Source organism: Megalopta genalis, chromosome 17 (genome assembly GCF_051020955.1).
Source record: "Megalopta genalis isolate 19385.01 chromosome 17, iyMegGena1_principal, whole genome shotgun sequence".
Classification (NCBI taxonomy): Eukaryota; Metazoa; Arthropoda; class Insecta; order Hymenoptera; family Halictidae; genus Megalopta; species Megalopta genalis.
The window spans coordinates 614,764-626,623 of NC_135029.1; the positions used below are offsets into that span (position 1 = coordinate 614,764).

The 11,860-nt window shown below is 44.3% G+C and overlaps 3 protein-coding genes across 4 annotated transcripts in view; 1 reads left to right on the forward strand and 2 right to left on the reverse strand.

Moving 5' to 3' along the window:
• Positions 1 to 1,104, forward strand: part of Sema5c (Semaphorin 5c) — a 34,345-nt gene extending 33,241 nt beyond the window's left edge. For both annotated transcript variants that reach the window (XM_033486745.2, XM_076527098.1), the window contains exons 13-14: positions 144 to 349; positions 421 to 1,104. In XM_033486745.2, coding sequence (XP_033342636.2) covers positions 144 to 349; positions 421 to 624 — 410 coding nt within the window. In that variant the 3' untranslated portion in view covers positions 625 to 1,104. The remainder of the gene's footprint in view (positions 1 to 143; positions 350 to 420) is intronic.
• On the reverse strand, positions 801 to 5,214 carry LOC117229882 (cysteine sulfinic acid decarboxylase). Its single transcript, XM_033486785.2, has 7 exons — positions 4,705 to 5,214; positions 4,444 to 4,628; positions 3,001 to 3,484; positions 2,855 to 2,919; positions 2,583 to 2,772; positions 2,340 to 2,509; positions 801 to 1,400 (listed from the first exon to the last, which is right to left on the reverse strand). The coding sequence occupies exons 1-7, from the start codon at positions 4,840 to 4,842 to the stop codon at positions 1,154 to 1,156; spliced, it is 1,479 nt and encodes a 492-aa protein (XP_033342676.2). The 5' UTR covers positions 4,843 to 5,214; the 3' UTR covers positions 801 to 1,153.
• On the reverse strand, positions 5,201 to 11,789 carry LOC117229879 (uncharacterized). Its single transcript, XM_033486770.2, has 7 exons — positions 11,070 to 11,789; positions 9,639 to 9,789; positions 8,800 to 8,871; positions 8,602 to 8,745; positions 8,135 to 8,522; positions 6,565 to 6,824; positions 5,201 to 5,726 (listed from the first exon to the last, which is right to left on the reverse strand). The coding sequence occupies exons 1-7, from the start codon at positions 11,344 to 11,346 to the stop codon at positions 5,303 to 5,305; spliced, it is 1,716 nt and encodes a 571-aa protein (XP_033342661.2). The 5' UTR covers positions 11,347 to 11,789; the 3' UTR covers positions 5,201 to 5,302.
• Between the last annotated feature and the right edge of the window lie 71 nt (positions 11,790 to 11,860).

Below are 11,860 nucleotides of genomic sequence, written 5' to 3' on the forward strand. Positions count from 1 at the left end.
TAAAATAATTGTGGGACACCCTGTATACTTCTCCATTTAATACTTAATAGGCTTACAAATACTTCTCTATTCCTATTTAATTTATATCGTAATGTTTATAACTAAAGGAGTTTTGCCCCGTTTAATAAATAATATTATTTCAGATGTGAACGCGCTCCGGTCAAGCGTAGAACACTCGGGCGTCACGATCGGCGTGGTGGTCGCGAGCTGCGTGGTCGGATTCCTGGTCGGTTTGGCTTTGACAGCGGTCCTGGGCTTCTGCTACCTGAAACGACGGCAGCGACGAGTCCCGGGTAGTCCGCACTACGCTGCCAAGCAGAACCCGTACGTGACAGTGCCGTTGAAAGAAGTAAGTTGGTTCGGAATGGCGAGAAGATCGAAGTAAACCGTTAACCGCGAATCGTTGGTTTGCTTGAGCAGGTGAACGCCAAGCGGCAGCCCAGCTTTTCCGGCAGCACGAACGGTAACGGAACGCTCCGGGGCAAGAACAACGCGAACGTGAACGGCCTCGGGAGCCCGAAACCGTATCCGAAGAGCCTCGACTACGAGTCCGCCACGCTGAAGCGCAACAGCCACGGCCAGCAACACATCCGAGTCGACCTGGACCAGGACAAGTACTACTGAAGCGCTGCGAACTCTCTGGATGGAACCAGTAATCGCGGGAGCAAAAGGATCTGCTCGACGCCGAGGAACCGAGCCGTCCAAGGCGGACAGATCGTTCGCGGGAGGGTTGGAAGTTCGAGACTACGTGTAGGAGGAGAGATCTGCTCGATCTGCTCGTGTCATACTCAAACGACAGCTACGGTTATTCTTTTTTTATTGTACAGACAAACGACTTCTCTTCGAGTTTCATATCGAACGAATTAGTGCCATTGCATGGAATTGAACGAATGCAACGAACCCGAAACGGGAGTGTGCGTGTCGTTGGATGTATACGTGTGGATGCGTGGATGAGTGGATGCGTTATGTGCGGTCGAGGCACATCGTTTTTATTGGCTCACATTGAGTCGCGAAAACGCGTTGAGAATACGCGCGAACACCGGTCGAGAATACCAATAAAGCAACGACCATTCGTCCGGATAGGGCGAGCCGTGTCAAATCGAATGACGTTTCGCAAACAATTTCGTTACGTGAAAACCGCGGGCGTTATCGCTCACAAATCACGAGCCAATTGTTCGAGCTTGTCGATCGCGAAGTCCATCGAAGCTTCCGTTTTAGGGGGTTGGCAAGTGACGACCATACGGAAGAAGTTCCCGTGATTTTTATAGGTGAGCGGCGTGTAGCCGATCATCAACGAGCCATCCAGCATCATGAGCTCCTTGATCTTGGCAGTAATCCTGTATAACTTGTTCCACCAATCCTGCGTTTCCTCTTGGCCGCGCATGCTCGGCGGCACGTACCTGGAACAGACGAAATTATTATTATTACTATTATTATTTGTATTATTATTCTTCCTTTTACGAGCTTTGCAAGCTCTTTTAAGTAGCAAGCTTTTAAAAGTAGTCGGCCTTTTAACTCTTCAAGAACGATGCCTGTGCAGCGTGCGGACACTTGTGCCATTCCCGTATGAATGGATAATTTTTATAATCCATAAAATACTCAAAACAAATGGCACAGATTGTGTAAAGACTCTTTCTCTCTCTCTCTCTCTCTTATATATATATAAAAAGCTAAGATCGGGAGAAATAATTTCCCAGCATGATGGGCTGATCATTACTATCGTTGGCCGCACGATAAGCAACCACGAGTTTTGCATCGTCCTTGATGGGTTAAAGTTGACTGAATGTCGCACTAAACATCTGAGAGCCTTGGGTGCTGAGAGTTTCACCTGGGTGAGATGTTCAGTAAAAGAAAGCGAATCCGAGAGAAATGCATGCCCCGATAACGAGTAGTTGAACAACTAGATGAAACAGTATCGTTTGAAAGTTTACGGATAGCCAATGATCGAATGCTCGAATTTTCGCGGTCGAAATGAGCCGTTTATTTTGAAAGTGGCTTAAGTCACTTTACCGTAATGAAAAGTGGTGATTTTTTAATGTTTATACGAAATTATTTATACCGAGAAAAATATCAGTATCCTGAGATAACAAATACAAGTAAATCTTCTCGAAAGTTAGCATCCATATTTTTAAACGTGTTAAAACACAAACCCTTAAATATATAATAATATGCCTGTCACTTTGTTTATATATATATAAACATATATATATATATATATATATATATATATATATATATATATATATATATGTTTATATATATATAAACAAAGTGACTTATGATACTTTCAAAATAAACGGCTCAAATAGAACGCGCGAGTTTCCCCGCTTTCTACCGACCAGAAGCAGATGTTGCAGCACTCGTAGCTGGGGAGAACCAGCCGAAATCCTTCGCGGTTCTTGATGCGCTCGAAGAAGTATTCGGCGGCGTGCATGGCTGTGTCGACGGATTCGCGAAGACCCCTGGTGCCTCGCGCCTTCCACATCAGCCACAGTTTCAGAGTATCCACCTAAGGAGAGCAGATACGTATAGGTCGTAACGGATGATGCGACGCGGGTTGCGTGTCACTGTTGTTCTCTCACCTTTCTTCCGCACTGCAAGCTCTTGTCGCCCGTGTCCCACGATACGTCGTAGTGCTTGTCCTGCTGGAAAAGGTACTTTGCCCCCGCGCAATTCGTCTCGTGCATCAGATTCTTACCCTTGGTCAGGAACATCGAGCACTGGAACGGGGCGCCGAGCATCTTGTGCGGATTCCACGCCACGGAATTCGAGCTACGGCCGACAACAATGGAATACGATCAACTATAAAAAAGAACCAAAACAGTATCGACCGCGTACCGATCGAATTACGTACAGCTCGACCCCCTTTAGCCGCGCCCGGTACTTTTCCGACAGCAGCAGCGTACCGCCGAGACAGGCCTGGAACAGGAAATCGATATCTCAACATTCCCGACGATTGTTTGCGATTGCCGGATGCATCGTGACGCGCTCAATACGTACGTCGACGTGCAACCATAGATCCTCTTTTTTGCAGATCGCGGCGATTTCGGGCAGCGGATCGAACGAGCCGAGGACCGTCGTTCCGCAGGTGGCGTTCACGAAGAACGGCACGTTTCCCTGTTTCCTGGCTTCCGCGATGGCGGAGCTCAGCTTGTCGGGTCGCATGCGACCCAACTCGTCGGTCTCAACCTTGTAGACGTGATCGGTTCCCAATCCGAGCCAGTGAGCTCCCTTCGTGATCGAATAATGGCCAGCCTCGCTGGTGAAGCACGCCAGCGGCGGCAGACCCGCGAGACCCTTCCGTTTTACGTCCGGAAACTTGTTGAACCGCGCGACCGCCATCCCGTACATGGCGGAGATGCTTCCACCGGGACAGAAGATGCCGTCGCCTTCCGGAAACTGAGGGTAGCCGAACAGTTTCAGCGACTTTCCGATCACTTGACGTTCCATCAATGTGAACACCGGGGACACCTCATACGTGTACCTAGAGCGTGTACGCGTATTCGATAAGATATCGCCACCGAGGGGTACGGTTCCCCACTCGTATTTAATTCTAATAATAATATTTATTCGTTTAACGGGACAAACGCTTTGCTATAGAATACAAAAATACGGTATCGATTGAACAGGGTGCGAACGAAAGGTAGATAAAGAGAAGTGTTAAAACAAACGATATAGATAGAGATATAGAGATACGATACAGATATATTATAACACAGTCATGTAAAATAATAGAAAATCCAGGTATCTAAAGATCAGTGAAAAGCGCGACGTACGATACGTAAAGCTGAATTTTTTAAAGTATCAAGTGAGATACAAAGAAATATCTACAGAATCGCTAAAACAATTGGAAGTAGGGAATAATTGATTTATACAATTATTACTGTCGCAGAGTGTACGGTGGAATTCCCTAGCTAGAAGAGATGGTTTTTAATATCTACAGAATCGCTAAAATAATTGGAAGTAGGGAATAATTGATTTATACAATTATTACTGTCGCAGAGTGTACGGTGGAATTCCCTAGCTAGAAGAGATCGTTTTGTAAAAGACTTTGTCGAGACGTGTAAGCAAAATTAAGTAGGTCGGGCGAACGAACGAGTCGTCGGAACATCCGATAAACAAAGATCAGCTGAGCGATCACACAGCGCGACGCTGAACGACGTTCAATAACCTAAACAGTGTCAAAGCAGGATCGCCGTTGCGGTCGTAAACACACATAGTTTGCATCTATGTGGTGAGAGATAAACTGTACACTTTCTATCAAGGACATATACGGTATTTATGATACGAATCTCGAACCTTTGATCCATACTTGTGTAACCAACGAACTAGACATTTATAGATCATTAGAAGCGCGGAGGAAGACGAAAAAGATTCAGCCAGACGGATGACGAAACCAAGATTATTTAGTATTTCCAGCGTCTCGAAAATCTGTCAACTCACTGGCTCGTATTGAGTACGTCCGTCAACCAGGAACCCGCCAAGCCGTACACTTCGATGCCGGCGTACAGTTGATTGTGGAAATGCGGGCTGGTCGTTTTTACAGAGTACCTGATGGTCTGTCGCACGGCAGTCTCGATCTCCTCCTTGGTGGCTGGTTCCTCGTCCAAGTCCATCGGCATCCGATTCTTGAACAGCAAGAAACGCACAAATTAATCGGGTTAGGTCGTCGCGATCGTGGCCTCGCGAAAGCAAGACGCTTACCCTAAGCTCCTCCGGCTGCACGAACCGCACCACGGGCTCATCTCCCGACTCGTTAAACGCATTTTCCTCCCGCAGGATCTCCAGTAGCCGGCTCAACAGCTCGAACGACGTTCCGTCGGTGGATCGTGATCCTTCCATCGCGTATCAGAAACTGCGCTCGGGTCGAGTCGAATCGAACGGGATCGGGATACCAGCAAGCCCCTTCTTCCCCACCACGTCCGATTCGATTCCACTTTTCTCGGTTCGTTCACTCGGTTTTTTGACGAGCGCACGCATTCGCTTTCACGCAACGCGTATACTTTGGACGTGTATTCGTGGACGTACTTCGAGCCGCGTAATCGGACAGCGACAGCAACGCGATCATTTAATCATCGGGTCGAACAATTACGCAGGTTACATCCGCATGATTATGCGGGTGATGATCAAAGCAATACAGATAACGGATGCGCAAGATCAAACGAAAAAATGGGAACGCAGATAAGTTAAACTCGCGATATCGAAGCGTTGTGTTATGTTTGTAATATTCCATTCTCGGCGAGCAAACTCGGTGGAACGAGTCAACGCGTCGCGAGTAACGCGAGGAAAATGGGAATGTTCGTTAAGCCGGCGACGAAGTGGAGTCTTGCGCCGACGGTTTGTCCGAGGATTCGGTAGTGTTGCTAGCTGCTGACCCGTGGCCGATGTGGTCTATAGGCAATCGCGGTACCAGGCCCCTCATCGAGGCCCATTGGCCCTCGCAGAGCTCGTAGATCGACAGGCGCATCAGCATCTTGCCGCCCAGAGTGCCGGGCCCCCTGCATACTGCTCCGGCTCCGAATTCCCATGCGGCGAAACTTTCGCTCTCGGACGAGTTCGCGGTGGCGTTCTCTCGGGAACGATATCGTTTCTGCAGCCACGTAGCCAAGTAAGAGACGGCGCAGTCGCAGTGCCACGGATTTCGAGCGAGACGAAGCTGCTCAATGGACGCTACCGGGTCCAAGATCCGAGCCGGTAGCGAGGACAGATAATTTGACTCCAGCTGTCTGAAATTGATTATTATTGTTATTATTATTATTATTATTATTAAGTATTTTTTACAATACAGAAATAAAAGCTAATATTAATATAATACAGGATCTGCGTGTCAGCGGTTTAGGTGAACAGCTTATGTAAACTCGTTTTAAATTTTGTAATATTGGTTCCAAATATGTCTATATTTTGTCGCTGTTGTCGTTAACAATTCGAAATGTCCTGCCAAAAGGGTCGCACTAGATCTCGATGAGTAGAACGAGGATCTAAAAGGCAGCGTCGACTCAGCAAATCGAGAAGGAGCATTAAAGTTGACAAGCAGGGTGACGCTCGGATTATTGGTCAAGTCATGAATAAGTTTGTAAAAAAAACATAGATGTGCAATGAATCCTCTGGACTCTAGGGAACTTACATTAAGGGAAGACATTGAAGAAACCGTAGTTGTGATCCATTCGCGGAAACGGTTGACCCATTTTAAAAGGGAACAAAGCGAAGAAGCCTATGCTGGATGCCCTCAATTTTGTAGACAGTTTTAACGCTTCGCACTTTAGTGACGACTCAAAGGCGTCATCAAAAATTATTTTATCACGTGTCAAAATAATTTTAACATCATCAAACTTGTTCATATTTTTAAAAAAACTGTGCGAAGTGTAACTGTTGCTTGAGTCACAAAATTCAATATTGTACGCATAAAATGTGGTAAGTTACATGAAATGGAAATACTGTAGGTCAGAGAAACTAGTTTAGATTTCGAGTTAAAACAGCTTCGAGTGCAAACGGTTGATAGTAAAGGATACTGTTTAGCACTTGTCTTCTCGACCAACGAGAAATTTTTGAGAAAATTCTGCTTACAATTTCCGAAGGTTCGGCGTGTCCTGGAACAGCTCCGGATGCAGGATCCTGAGATGATTCGAGTGCAGAAACAGAGACGTTAAATTCGAGAGGCCGCGGAACGCGCCGTGCGTCAGCCTTTCGATGCCGTTCGCGTACAGCACCAGTCGCTCCAGCGAGCTCAAGGTCGAGAACAGACCCGGTGTCACGTTTCGTATTCGATTGTGGCCCAGCTGAAGATCTTTGAGTGCCTTAAGACCGTGGAAAGCGGTCAGGTGTATCTGCGGACAGACGATCGATTTGAATTCTTCTTCTTCTTCTTCAATAATAATAATAATTTATTATTATTCAAATCTTCTTGGACATATTTAAGGAACATACTCTACTATAAATTTTAAAATCATCTGCAAAGAGTAGAAAATTGCAGTTTTTTAAGGACTTTGGTAACATAATTTATGAAAAAGATAAATAAAAGTGGCCCAAGATATGAGCCGTTTATTTTGAAAGTGGCATAAGTCACTTTTTCAAAAAAATCGAGTTAATGGTAACACTAATTACAATTGAACGGTATCTTTTCATTTTAAAAAAATTTGCGATCAATAAGTTGAGAACTATTGAGATTTGTTCGAGAGAAGTTTTGCTAATTAACGGTATAACAAACATGTTTATTTTGAAAGTGGCGTAAGTCGCTGTACTCGGGAAATTAATTGCGGGGCTTAGTGTAAAGGAAATAGAAACGTGTGATAAGTGTGTGTGAAGTATTGTTTTGAATTATTTTCAGTATTTTTAAAAAAGTTGTGATCACTGGACTTATTTTTATAAGTGCGAAAGAATAGTGCAGTTTTGTAAATTATATTATAGTGATAATAATAATATAATAATATAATAGAAAAATGGATCCGTTATACGCTGGATCTCGTCCCGTTTCTTCAGCAAAATACAAAGACATGATGGATTTGCTTAATCATATACCCCCAATATACCACAGTTATTTAAAAAATTTGAAACAAAACACGATTTCTGAGGACTTAATCACTCCTATTGATGACGAAAATTAAATTGAACCGATGTATTTTCATATAAATTACTTATACTTGGGTTCAAAATGTACTAATTATTTTTGTACTTTATGAATATTAAAATAAAAAATACTTAAATCAAACCTTTATATTAAATATGTTCATGGTATAAATTATTATTATATATGTAATTTATTCAACGATTTTAGTAAATCACTGTCCTTTCAAAACATCACTTCGGTAAAATACGTCGGACAAAATTAATATATGTCAGTCATTTTTTTAAACTATTTATTTTGAAAGTGGCTGAAGTCACTTTACCGTAATGAAAAGTGGTGATTTTTTAATGTTTATACGAAACTATTTATACTGAGAAAAATATCAGTATCCTGAGATAACAAATACAAGTAAATCTTCTCGAAAGTTAGCATCTATATTTTTAAACGTGTTAAAACGCAAACCTTTAAATATATCGACTTAAAAACAAAGTGACTTATGCCACTTTCAAAATAAACGGCTCATATGTTGAATTGCCTCGAATTGGCAGGAGAGTAAACGATTCTCCGAATTACCCGTGAGATTTTGTTGTTGGACATTTCTAGGGAGTGCAGCTGCTCCAGCGGGACCAACAATTCGGCGGATATCTCGGCGAGATTATTTCCTCTCACGTTCAGTTCCCGAAGCGACGCCTGTCCGCGGAAAACTTGATCGGGCAACGCCTTCAGTCGATTGTCCTCCAGACTGAGGAACCTGAGACTCGCCAGATCCCCGAAGAGATCGTTCGGCAACGACGAGAGCCGGTTCTTCCCTAAAAGCAGTTCCTCCAGCGTCGACAATCCGCGAAACGTACCTACCGTGAGCGTCGAGATCCGATTGCACGATAGATCGAGCAACACCAGCAGGTTGGTGCTCAAGAAGAGGCTTTCCGGCAGCGTTCGCAGCCTGTTCGAGGAAGCGTCCCTTCGACCCGGAAAACGAGAAACCGTCGTTGCATCGTTTTCAACGTCAACCCGCGAGATTATTTCGGACGATCACTCACAGCATCCGAAGATTACGCATGCTGAAGAACTGAGAACGGTGCAGCTCCCTCAGTAAATTTTTGCTCAATCTCAGGTGCGTGACTGCTTGCAGCGAGAAGAACAAGTTCAACGGGAGGTGTTCGATCGAGTTGTCGCTGAGATCTCTGAAAACGGTTCTGATTTTATCGCGAGCAGCGTCCATCTGGTACTCTACTCACAGATGATTCAGTCTTGTCATGTCCAAAAAGGTGTCTCTGTGAAGCGCCGTCAGTCGGTTCCCGGCCAGATCCCTGAAAGAATCGCGTGAAATAATCGTTTAACACTTTGCCTGCCGTGCCAACAATCTCAAAAATGTTATAAAATTAAACTATTTGATTTGATTGATCAATAATTAATTAATAAAGTTGTACGACATTAATTATTACTTCTTCGGCATTCTGACATTTTGATAATGTTAATAGAAGTTGGAAATTATAATAAATTAGCGTGAAAATTAATTTTCAAATTCTGTCACCTACATATTAGTGACACGACAGTCAAAGTGTTAACATTACGCCGTCCGCAGATCTTAGATGTGATCCTTTTGTTTAACGCCGGCATAATAGCGTGGAAATTTTAGATTTAAACAAAAATTTCGAAGATGGCGGTAATATAAATTCCTAAAATTTAGATATGTCATCCAAGAATTTTCGTACTTAATTCTTATTTTAATAAAAATTAAATTTATATAATAATAATTATAATTATAATATATAATAATTATAATAATGATATATAATAATATATAATTATTATATATAATAATATATAATTATTATATATAATATATATATAATTATATATAATAATAATAATTACATGATAATATTTAAATATGAACAATGCCATAGATAGTTTGCTGCCTTTTAGCATCCAAGAAATAGAGTTCAAATGTTATTTCAATTTTTTAAAATGGCACCAAAGTGGTACCACCGGCATACAATAGATAGTTTTTGCATGGCACCCAGTGTGGTGCCACCGGACGGCATAGTGTTAATCGTTGAACCATTCGGCTTACAATTTCAACACATCCTTCGGAACGAGCTGTGCGGCCGGAAGGTCCAACAGCTCTTGCCTCCAGCAGGACACCGACTTGATCTCGGGCTGACATCGACACGGCCCTTCGGCGCAAATCTCCCAGTCTTCCTCGGCAGCGCCCATCTGCCAAACTAATTCGAATGGGTTTACATCAAATCACCCACAATCATTTCACCGAGAATGTCTTAATAGACACCATTTGACCGACAATATTAATTAACCGACATGGAAAAATCACCGACAATGTTTACATCGACACTATGCATGCTTCTTTCAAGGAGAACTGGCACAAAATGTAAACAGAACGTTCACGTGATCGATGCTGCGGGCGCAGCTGAGTGGCTATCCGACGACGATGCTCAGGGACGAATTTTAAAGAACCCTCATCGAGTGCCCTTGCATGTGGAGTAGCCTCGTGTAGAAGGGCCCGAAAATTCTGATTCGGCACTGCTCCGATCACGTGTCGCTCGTGTGCAGCTGTGATGTATATTTTGTGCCAGTTCTCGTTGAACGAAGTAACATATAGCGTAGGGTTTTCCGCGTACGAAAGGCGGAATGATCAAGAATGAGAGTCGTAAGATACTGAACGAATGGCACAGATGTATGCAGAGTGTTTGGGCAGCTTTGAGTGATCGGAATTTATTGCTTAGGTTCCTCGCAGTCTTGCGTAGCCAAAAAGATATAACGTGAGTGATTCAGAGGGAGAGAGAGAGAGAGAGAGAGAGAGAGAGAGAGGGAGAAAGAGAGAATGAGTAAGAGTGACACAACGAGTGAGATAAAGTGAGAAAGAGTGTGTGCAACAGAGAGAGAGAATTGTAAGATAATGTTGGGAAGAGAAACAAGTAACGAAGGAAAAGATTGATAAGGGTGAAAGAACCGAATGGAAAGATCGGGTCATTCGAAGGAGAGCCGTGACCCAGTAAACTTGAACGTTGTCGTTGTCATTGTTATTGTTGCTGTTATCGAAGTCATTAACGTTACTGTTGTCGCAGTGTTTCCGTTGTTTAACTCCTTGTTGTTATTGTTGTTATTCGTGAAGAGGTGTTGTGTTCTATAGACTGGCTGTTATTTTTGCTAACAAACTGTTATCGTCATTATTATTTAAGTTGTGTGTTGTTGGCCGTTTTACCACGGAGTCTCGTAGGATTTACTAAAATAATCCCTACACTAGTTTCACCGACATCGACTTTACGTTTTCCTGCCAATGATAGTCATTCGGTACGATTGGCAGATAAACATATAAAGTCAGTGCCAGCGAAGCGAGCGTCGATGCAAAAATTGTCGGCGGAATCGATGTCGGTGAAATGGCGCAGGCTAAGACATTGTCGGTGAAATGAATGTCGATGTTTCGATACAAACTGAAATCGGATAGCATCGTGTCGAGTCGCGATCTCGGCGCAGCCGTACTCACCGGGTTGCTCGACTGCTCTCAATCTTCTCTCGAGTCGCGACAGTCGGCCCTCGAGTTCCTCTAAGAAAATCGAGAGATCGCTGCCCTCGACCACAGCTCCTGCGCGCATTCCCGATTCCGATCCCGGCTCCGCCTCCGCCGCCGTCAATCGTTCGACGTTCGAATTCGGAACGACGCAATCGCTGGTCGTTTCGGACCACGGCAACGCGAGGTAGCGCCGGATCGTCGTCGTCGAGAGGAGCAGAAAGAGTAGAAGAACCTGTATCGCGCGGCTCATGCTCGAGAACGGGATTTCGAGCGAGCTTCTTCGATCGGTCGCGGACGACTCTCGACTAATTCGGCCGTGCGTCCTATTCGTCTTTCGGGTTGCAGCCTCGTTGAACGCGCAACAATCGAGATTGACGAACAATGGAGGAGCGACCGCGCAATTCGTTTCCCTCCGAACTGTCGTCCCTCTTTTCGCAACGAAACGGAGGAGAATTGGTTTCGATGGAAACGACGATCGGTACTAGAGCGTAATTGGGTTGCTGGGTCGAAAGCTGCGTATCCTCGGACGGGAAGAAACATTGACGTGTAACCTCGTTGGGAAAGCCTCGAGGAAGCGTCGCGTAAGCCTTCGGCGCAAGCCTCGCGTAAGCGGCCTCAATTCGGTATATCATTAAACGATTAGCCATCCCCTTGTTCGTCTTGCTCGCCTTATTCGCCTCGACGCCTTGCTCGCTTTGGTCGCCTCGTTCGCGTTGCCCCGGTTTGTTTGCGACCGCAACCTCGTTTATTTCGGCGTCGCAGAC

Excerpts from the sequence above, each read along its gene's own strand:
- LOC117229882 (XM_033486785.2), bottom strand. The coding sequence starts at position 4,842 with ATGGAAGGATCACGATCCACCGACGGAACGTCGTTCGAGCTGTTGAGC. Across the intron at positions 2,920-3,000 it reads ATCTATGGTTGCACGTCGAC|GCCTGTCTCGGCGGTACGCT; the intron begins GTACGTATTGAG and ends TTCCTGTTCCAG. Across the intron at positions 1,401-2,339 it reads TGCTGCAACATCTGCTTCTG|GTACGTGCCGCCGAGCATGC; the intron begins GTCGGTAGAAAG and ends CGTCTGTTCCAG.
- LOC117229879 (XM_033486770.2), bottom strand. The coding sequence starts at position 11,346 with ATGAGCCGCGCGATACAGGTTCTTCTACTCTTTCTGCTCCTCTCGACG. Across the intron at positions 9,790-11,069 it reads GAGAGCAGTCGAGCAACCCG|TTTGGCAGATGGGCGCTGCC; the intron begins GTGAGTACGGCT and ends CATTCGAATTAG. Across the intron at positions 8,523-8,601 it reads ATGCGTAATCTTCGGATGCT|GGACGCTTCCTCGAACAGGC; the intron begins GTGAGTGATCGT and ends TCCGGGTCGAAG.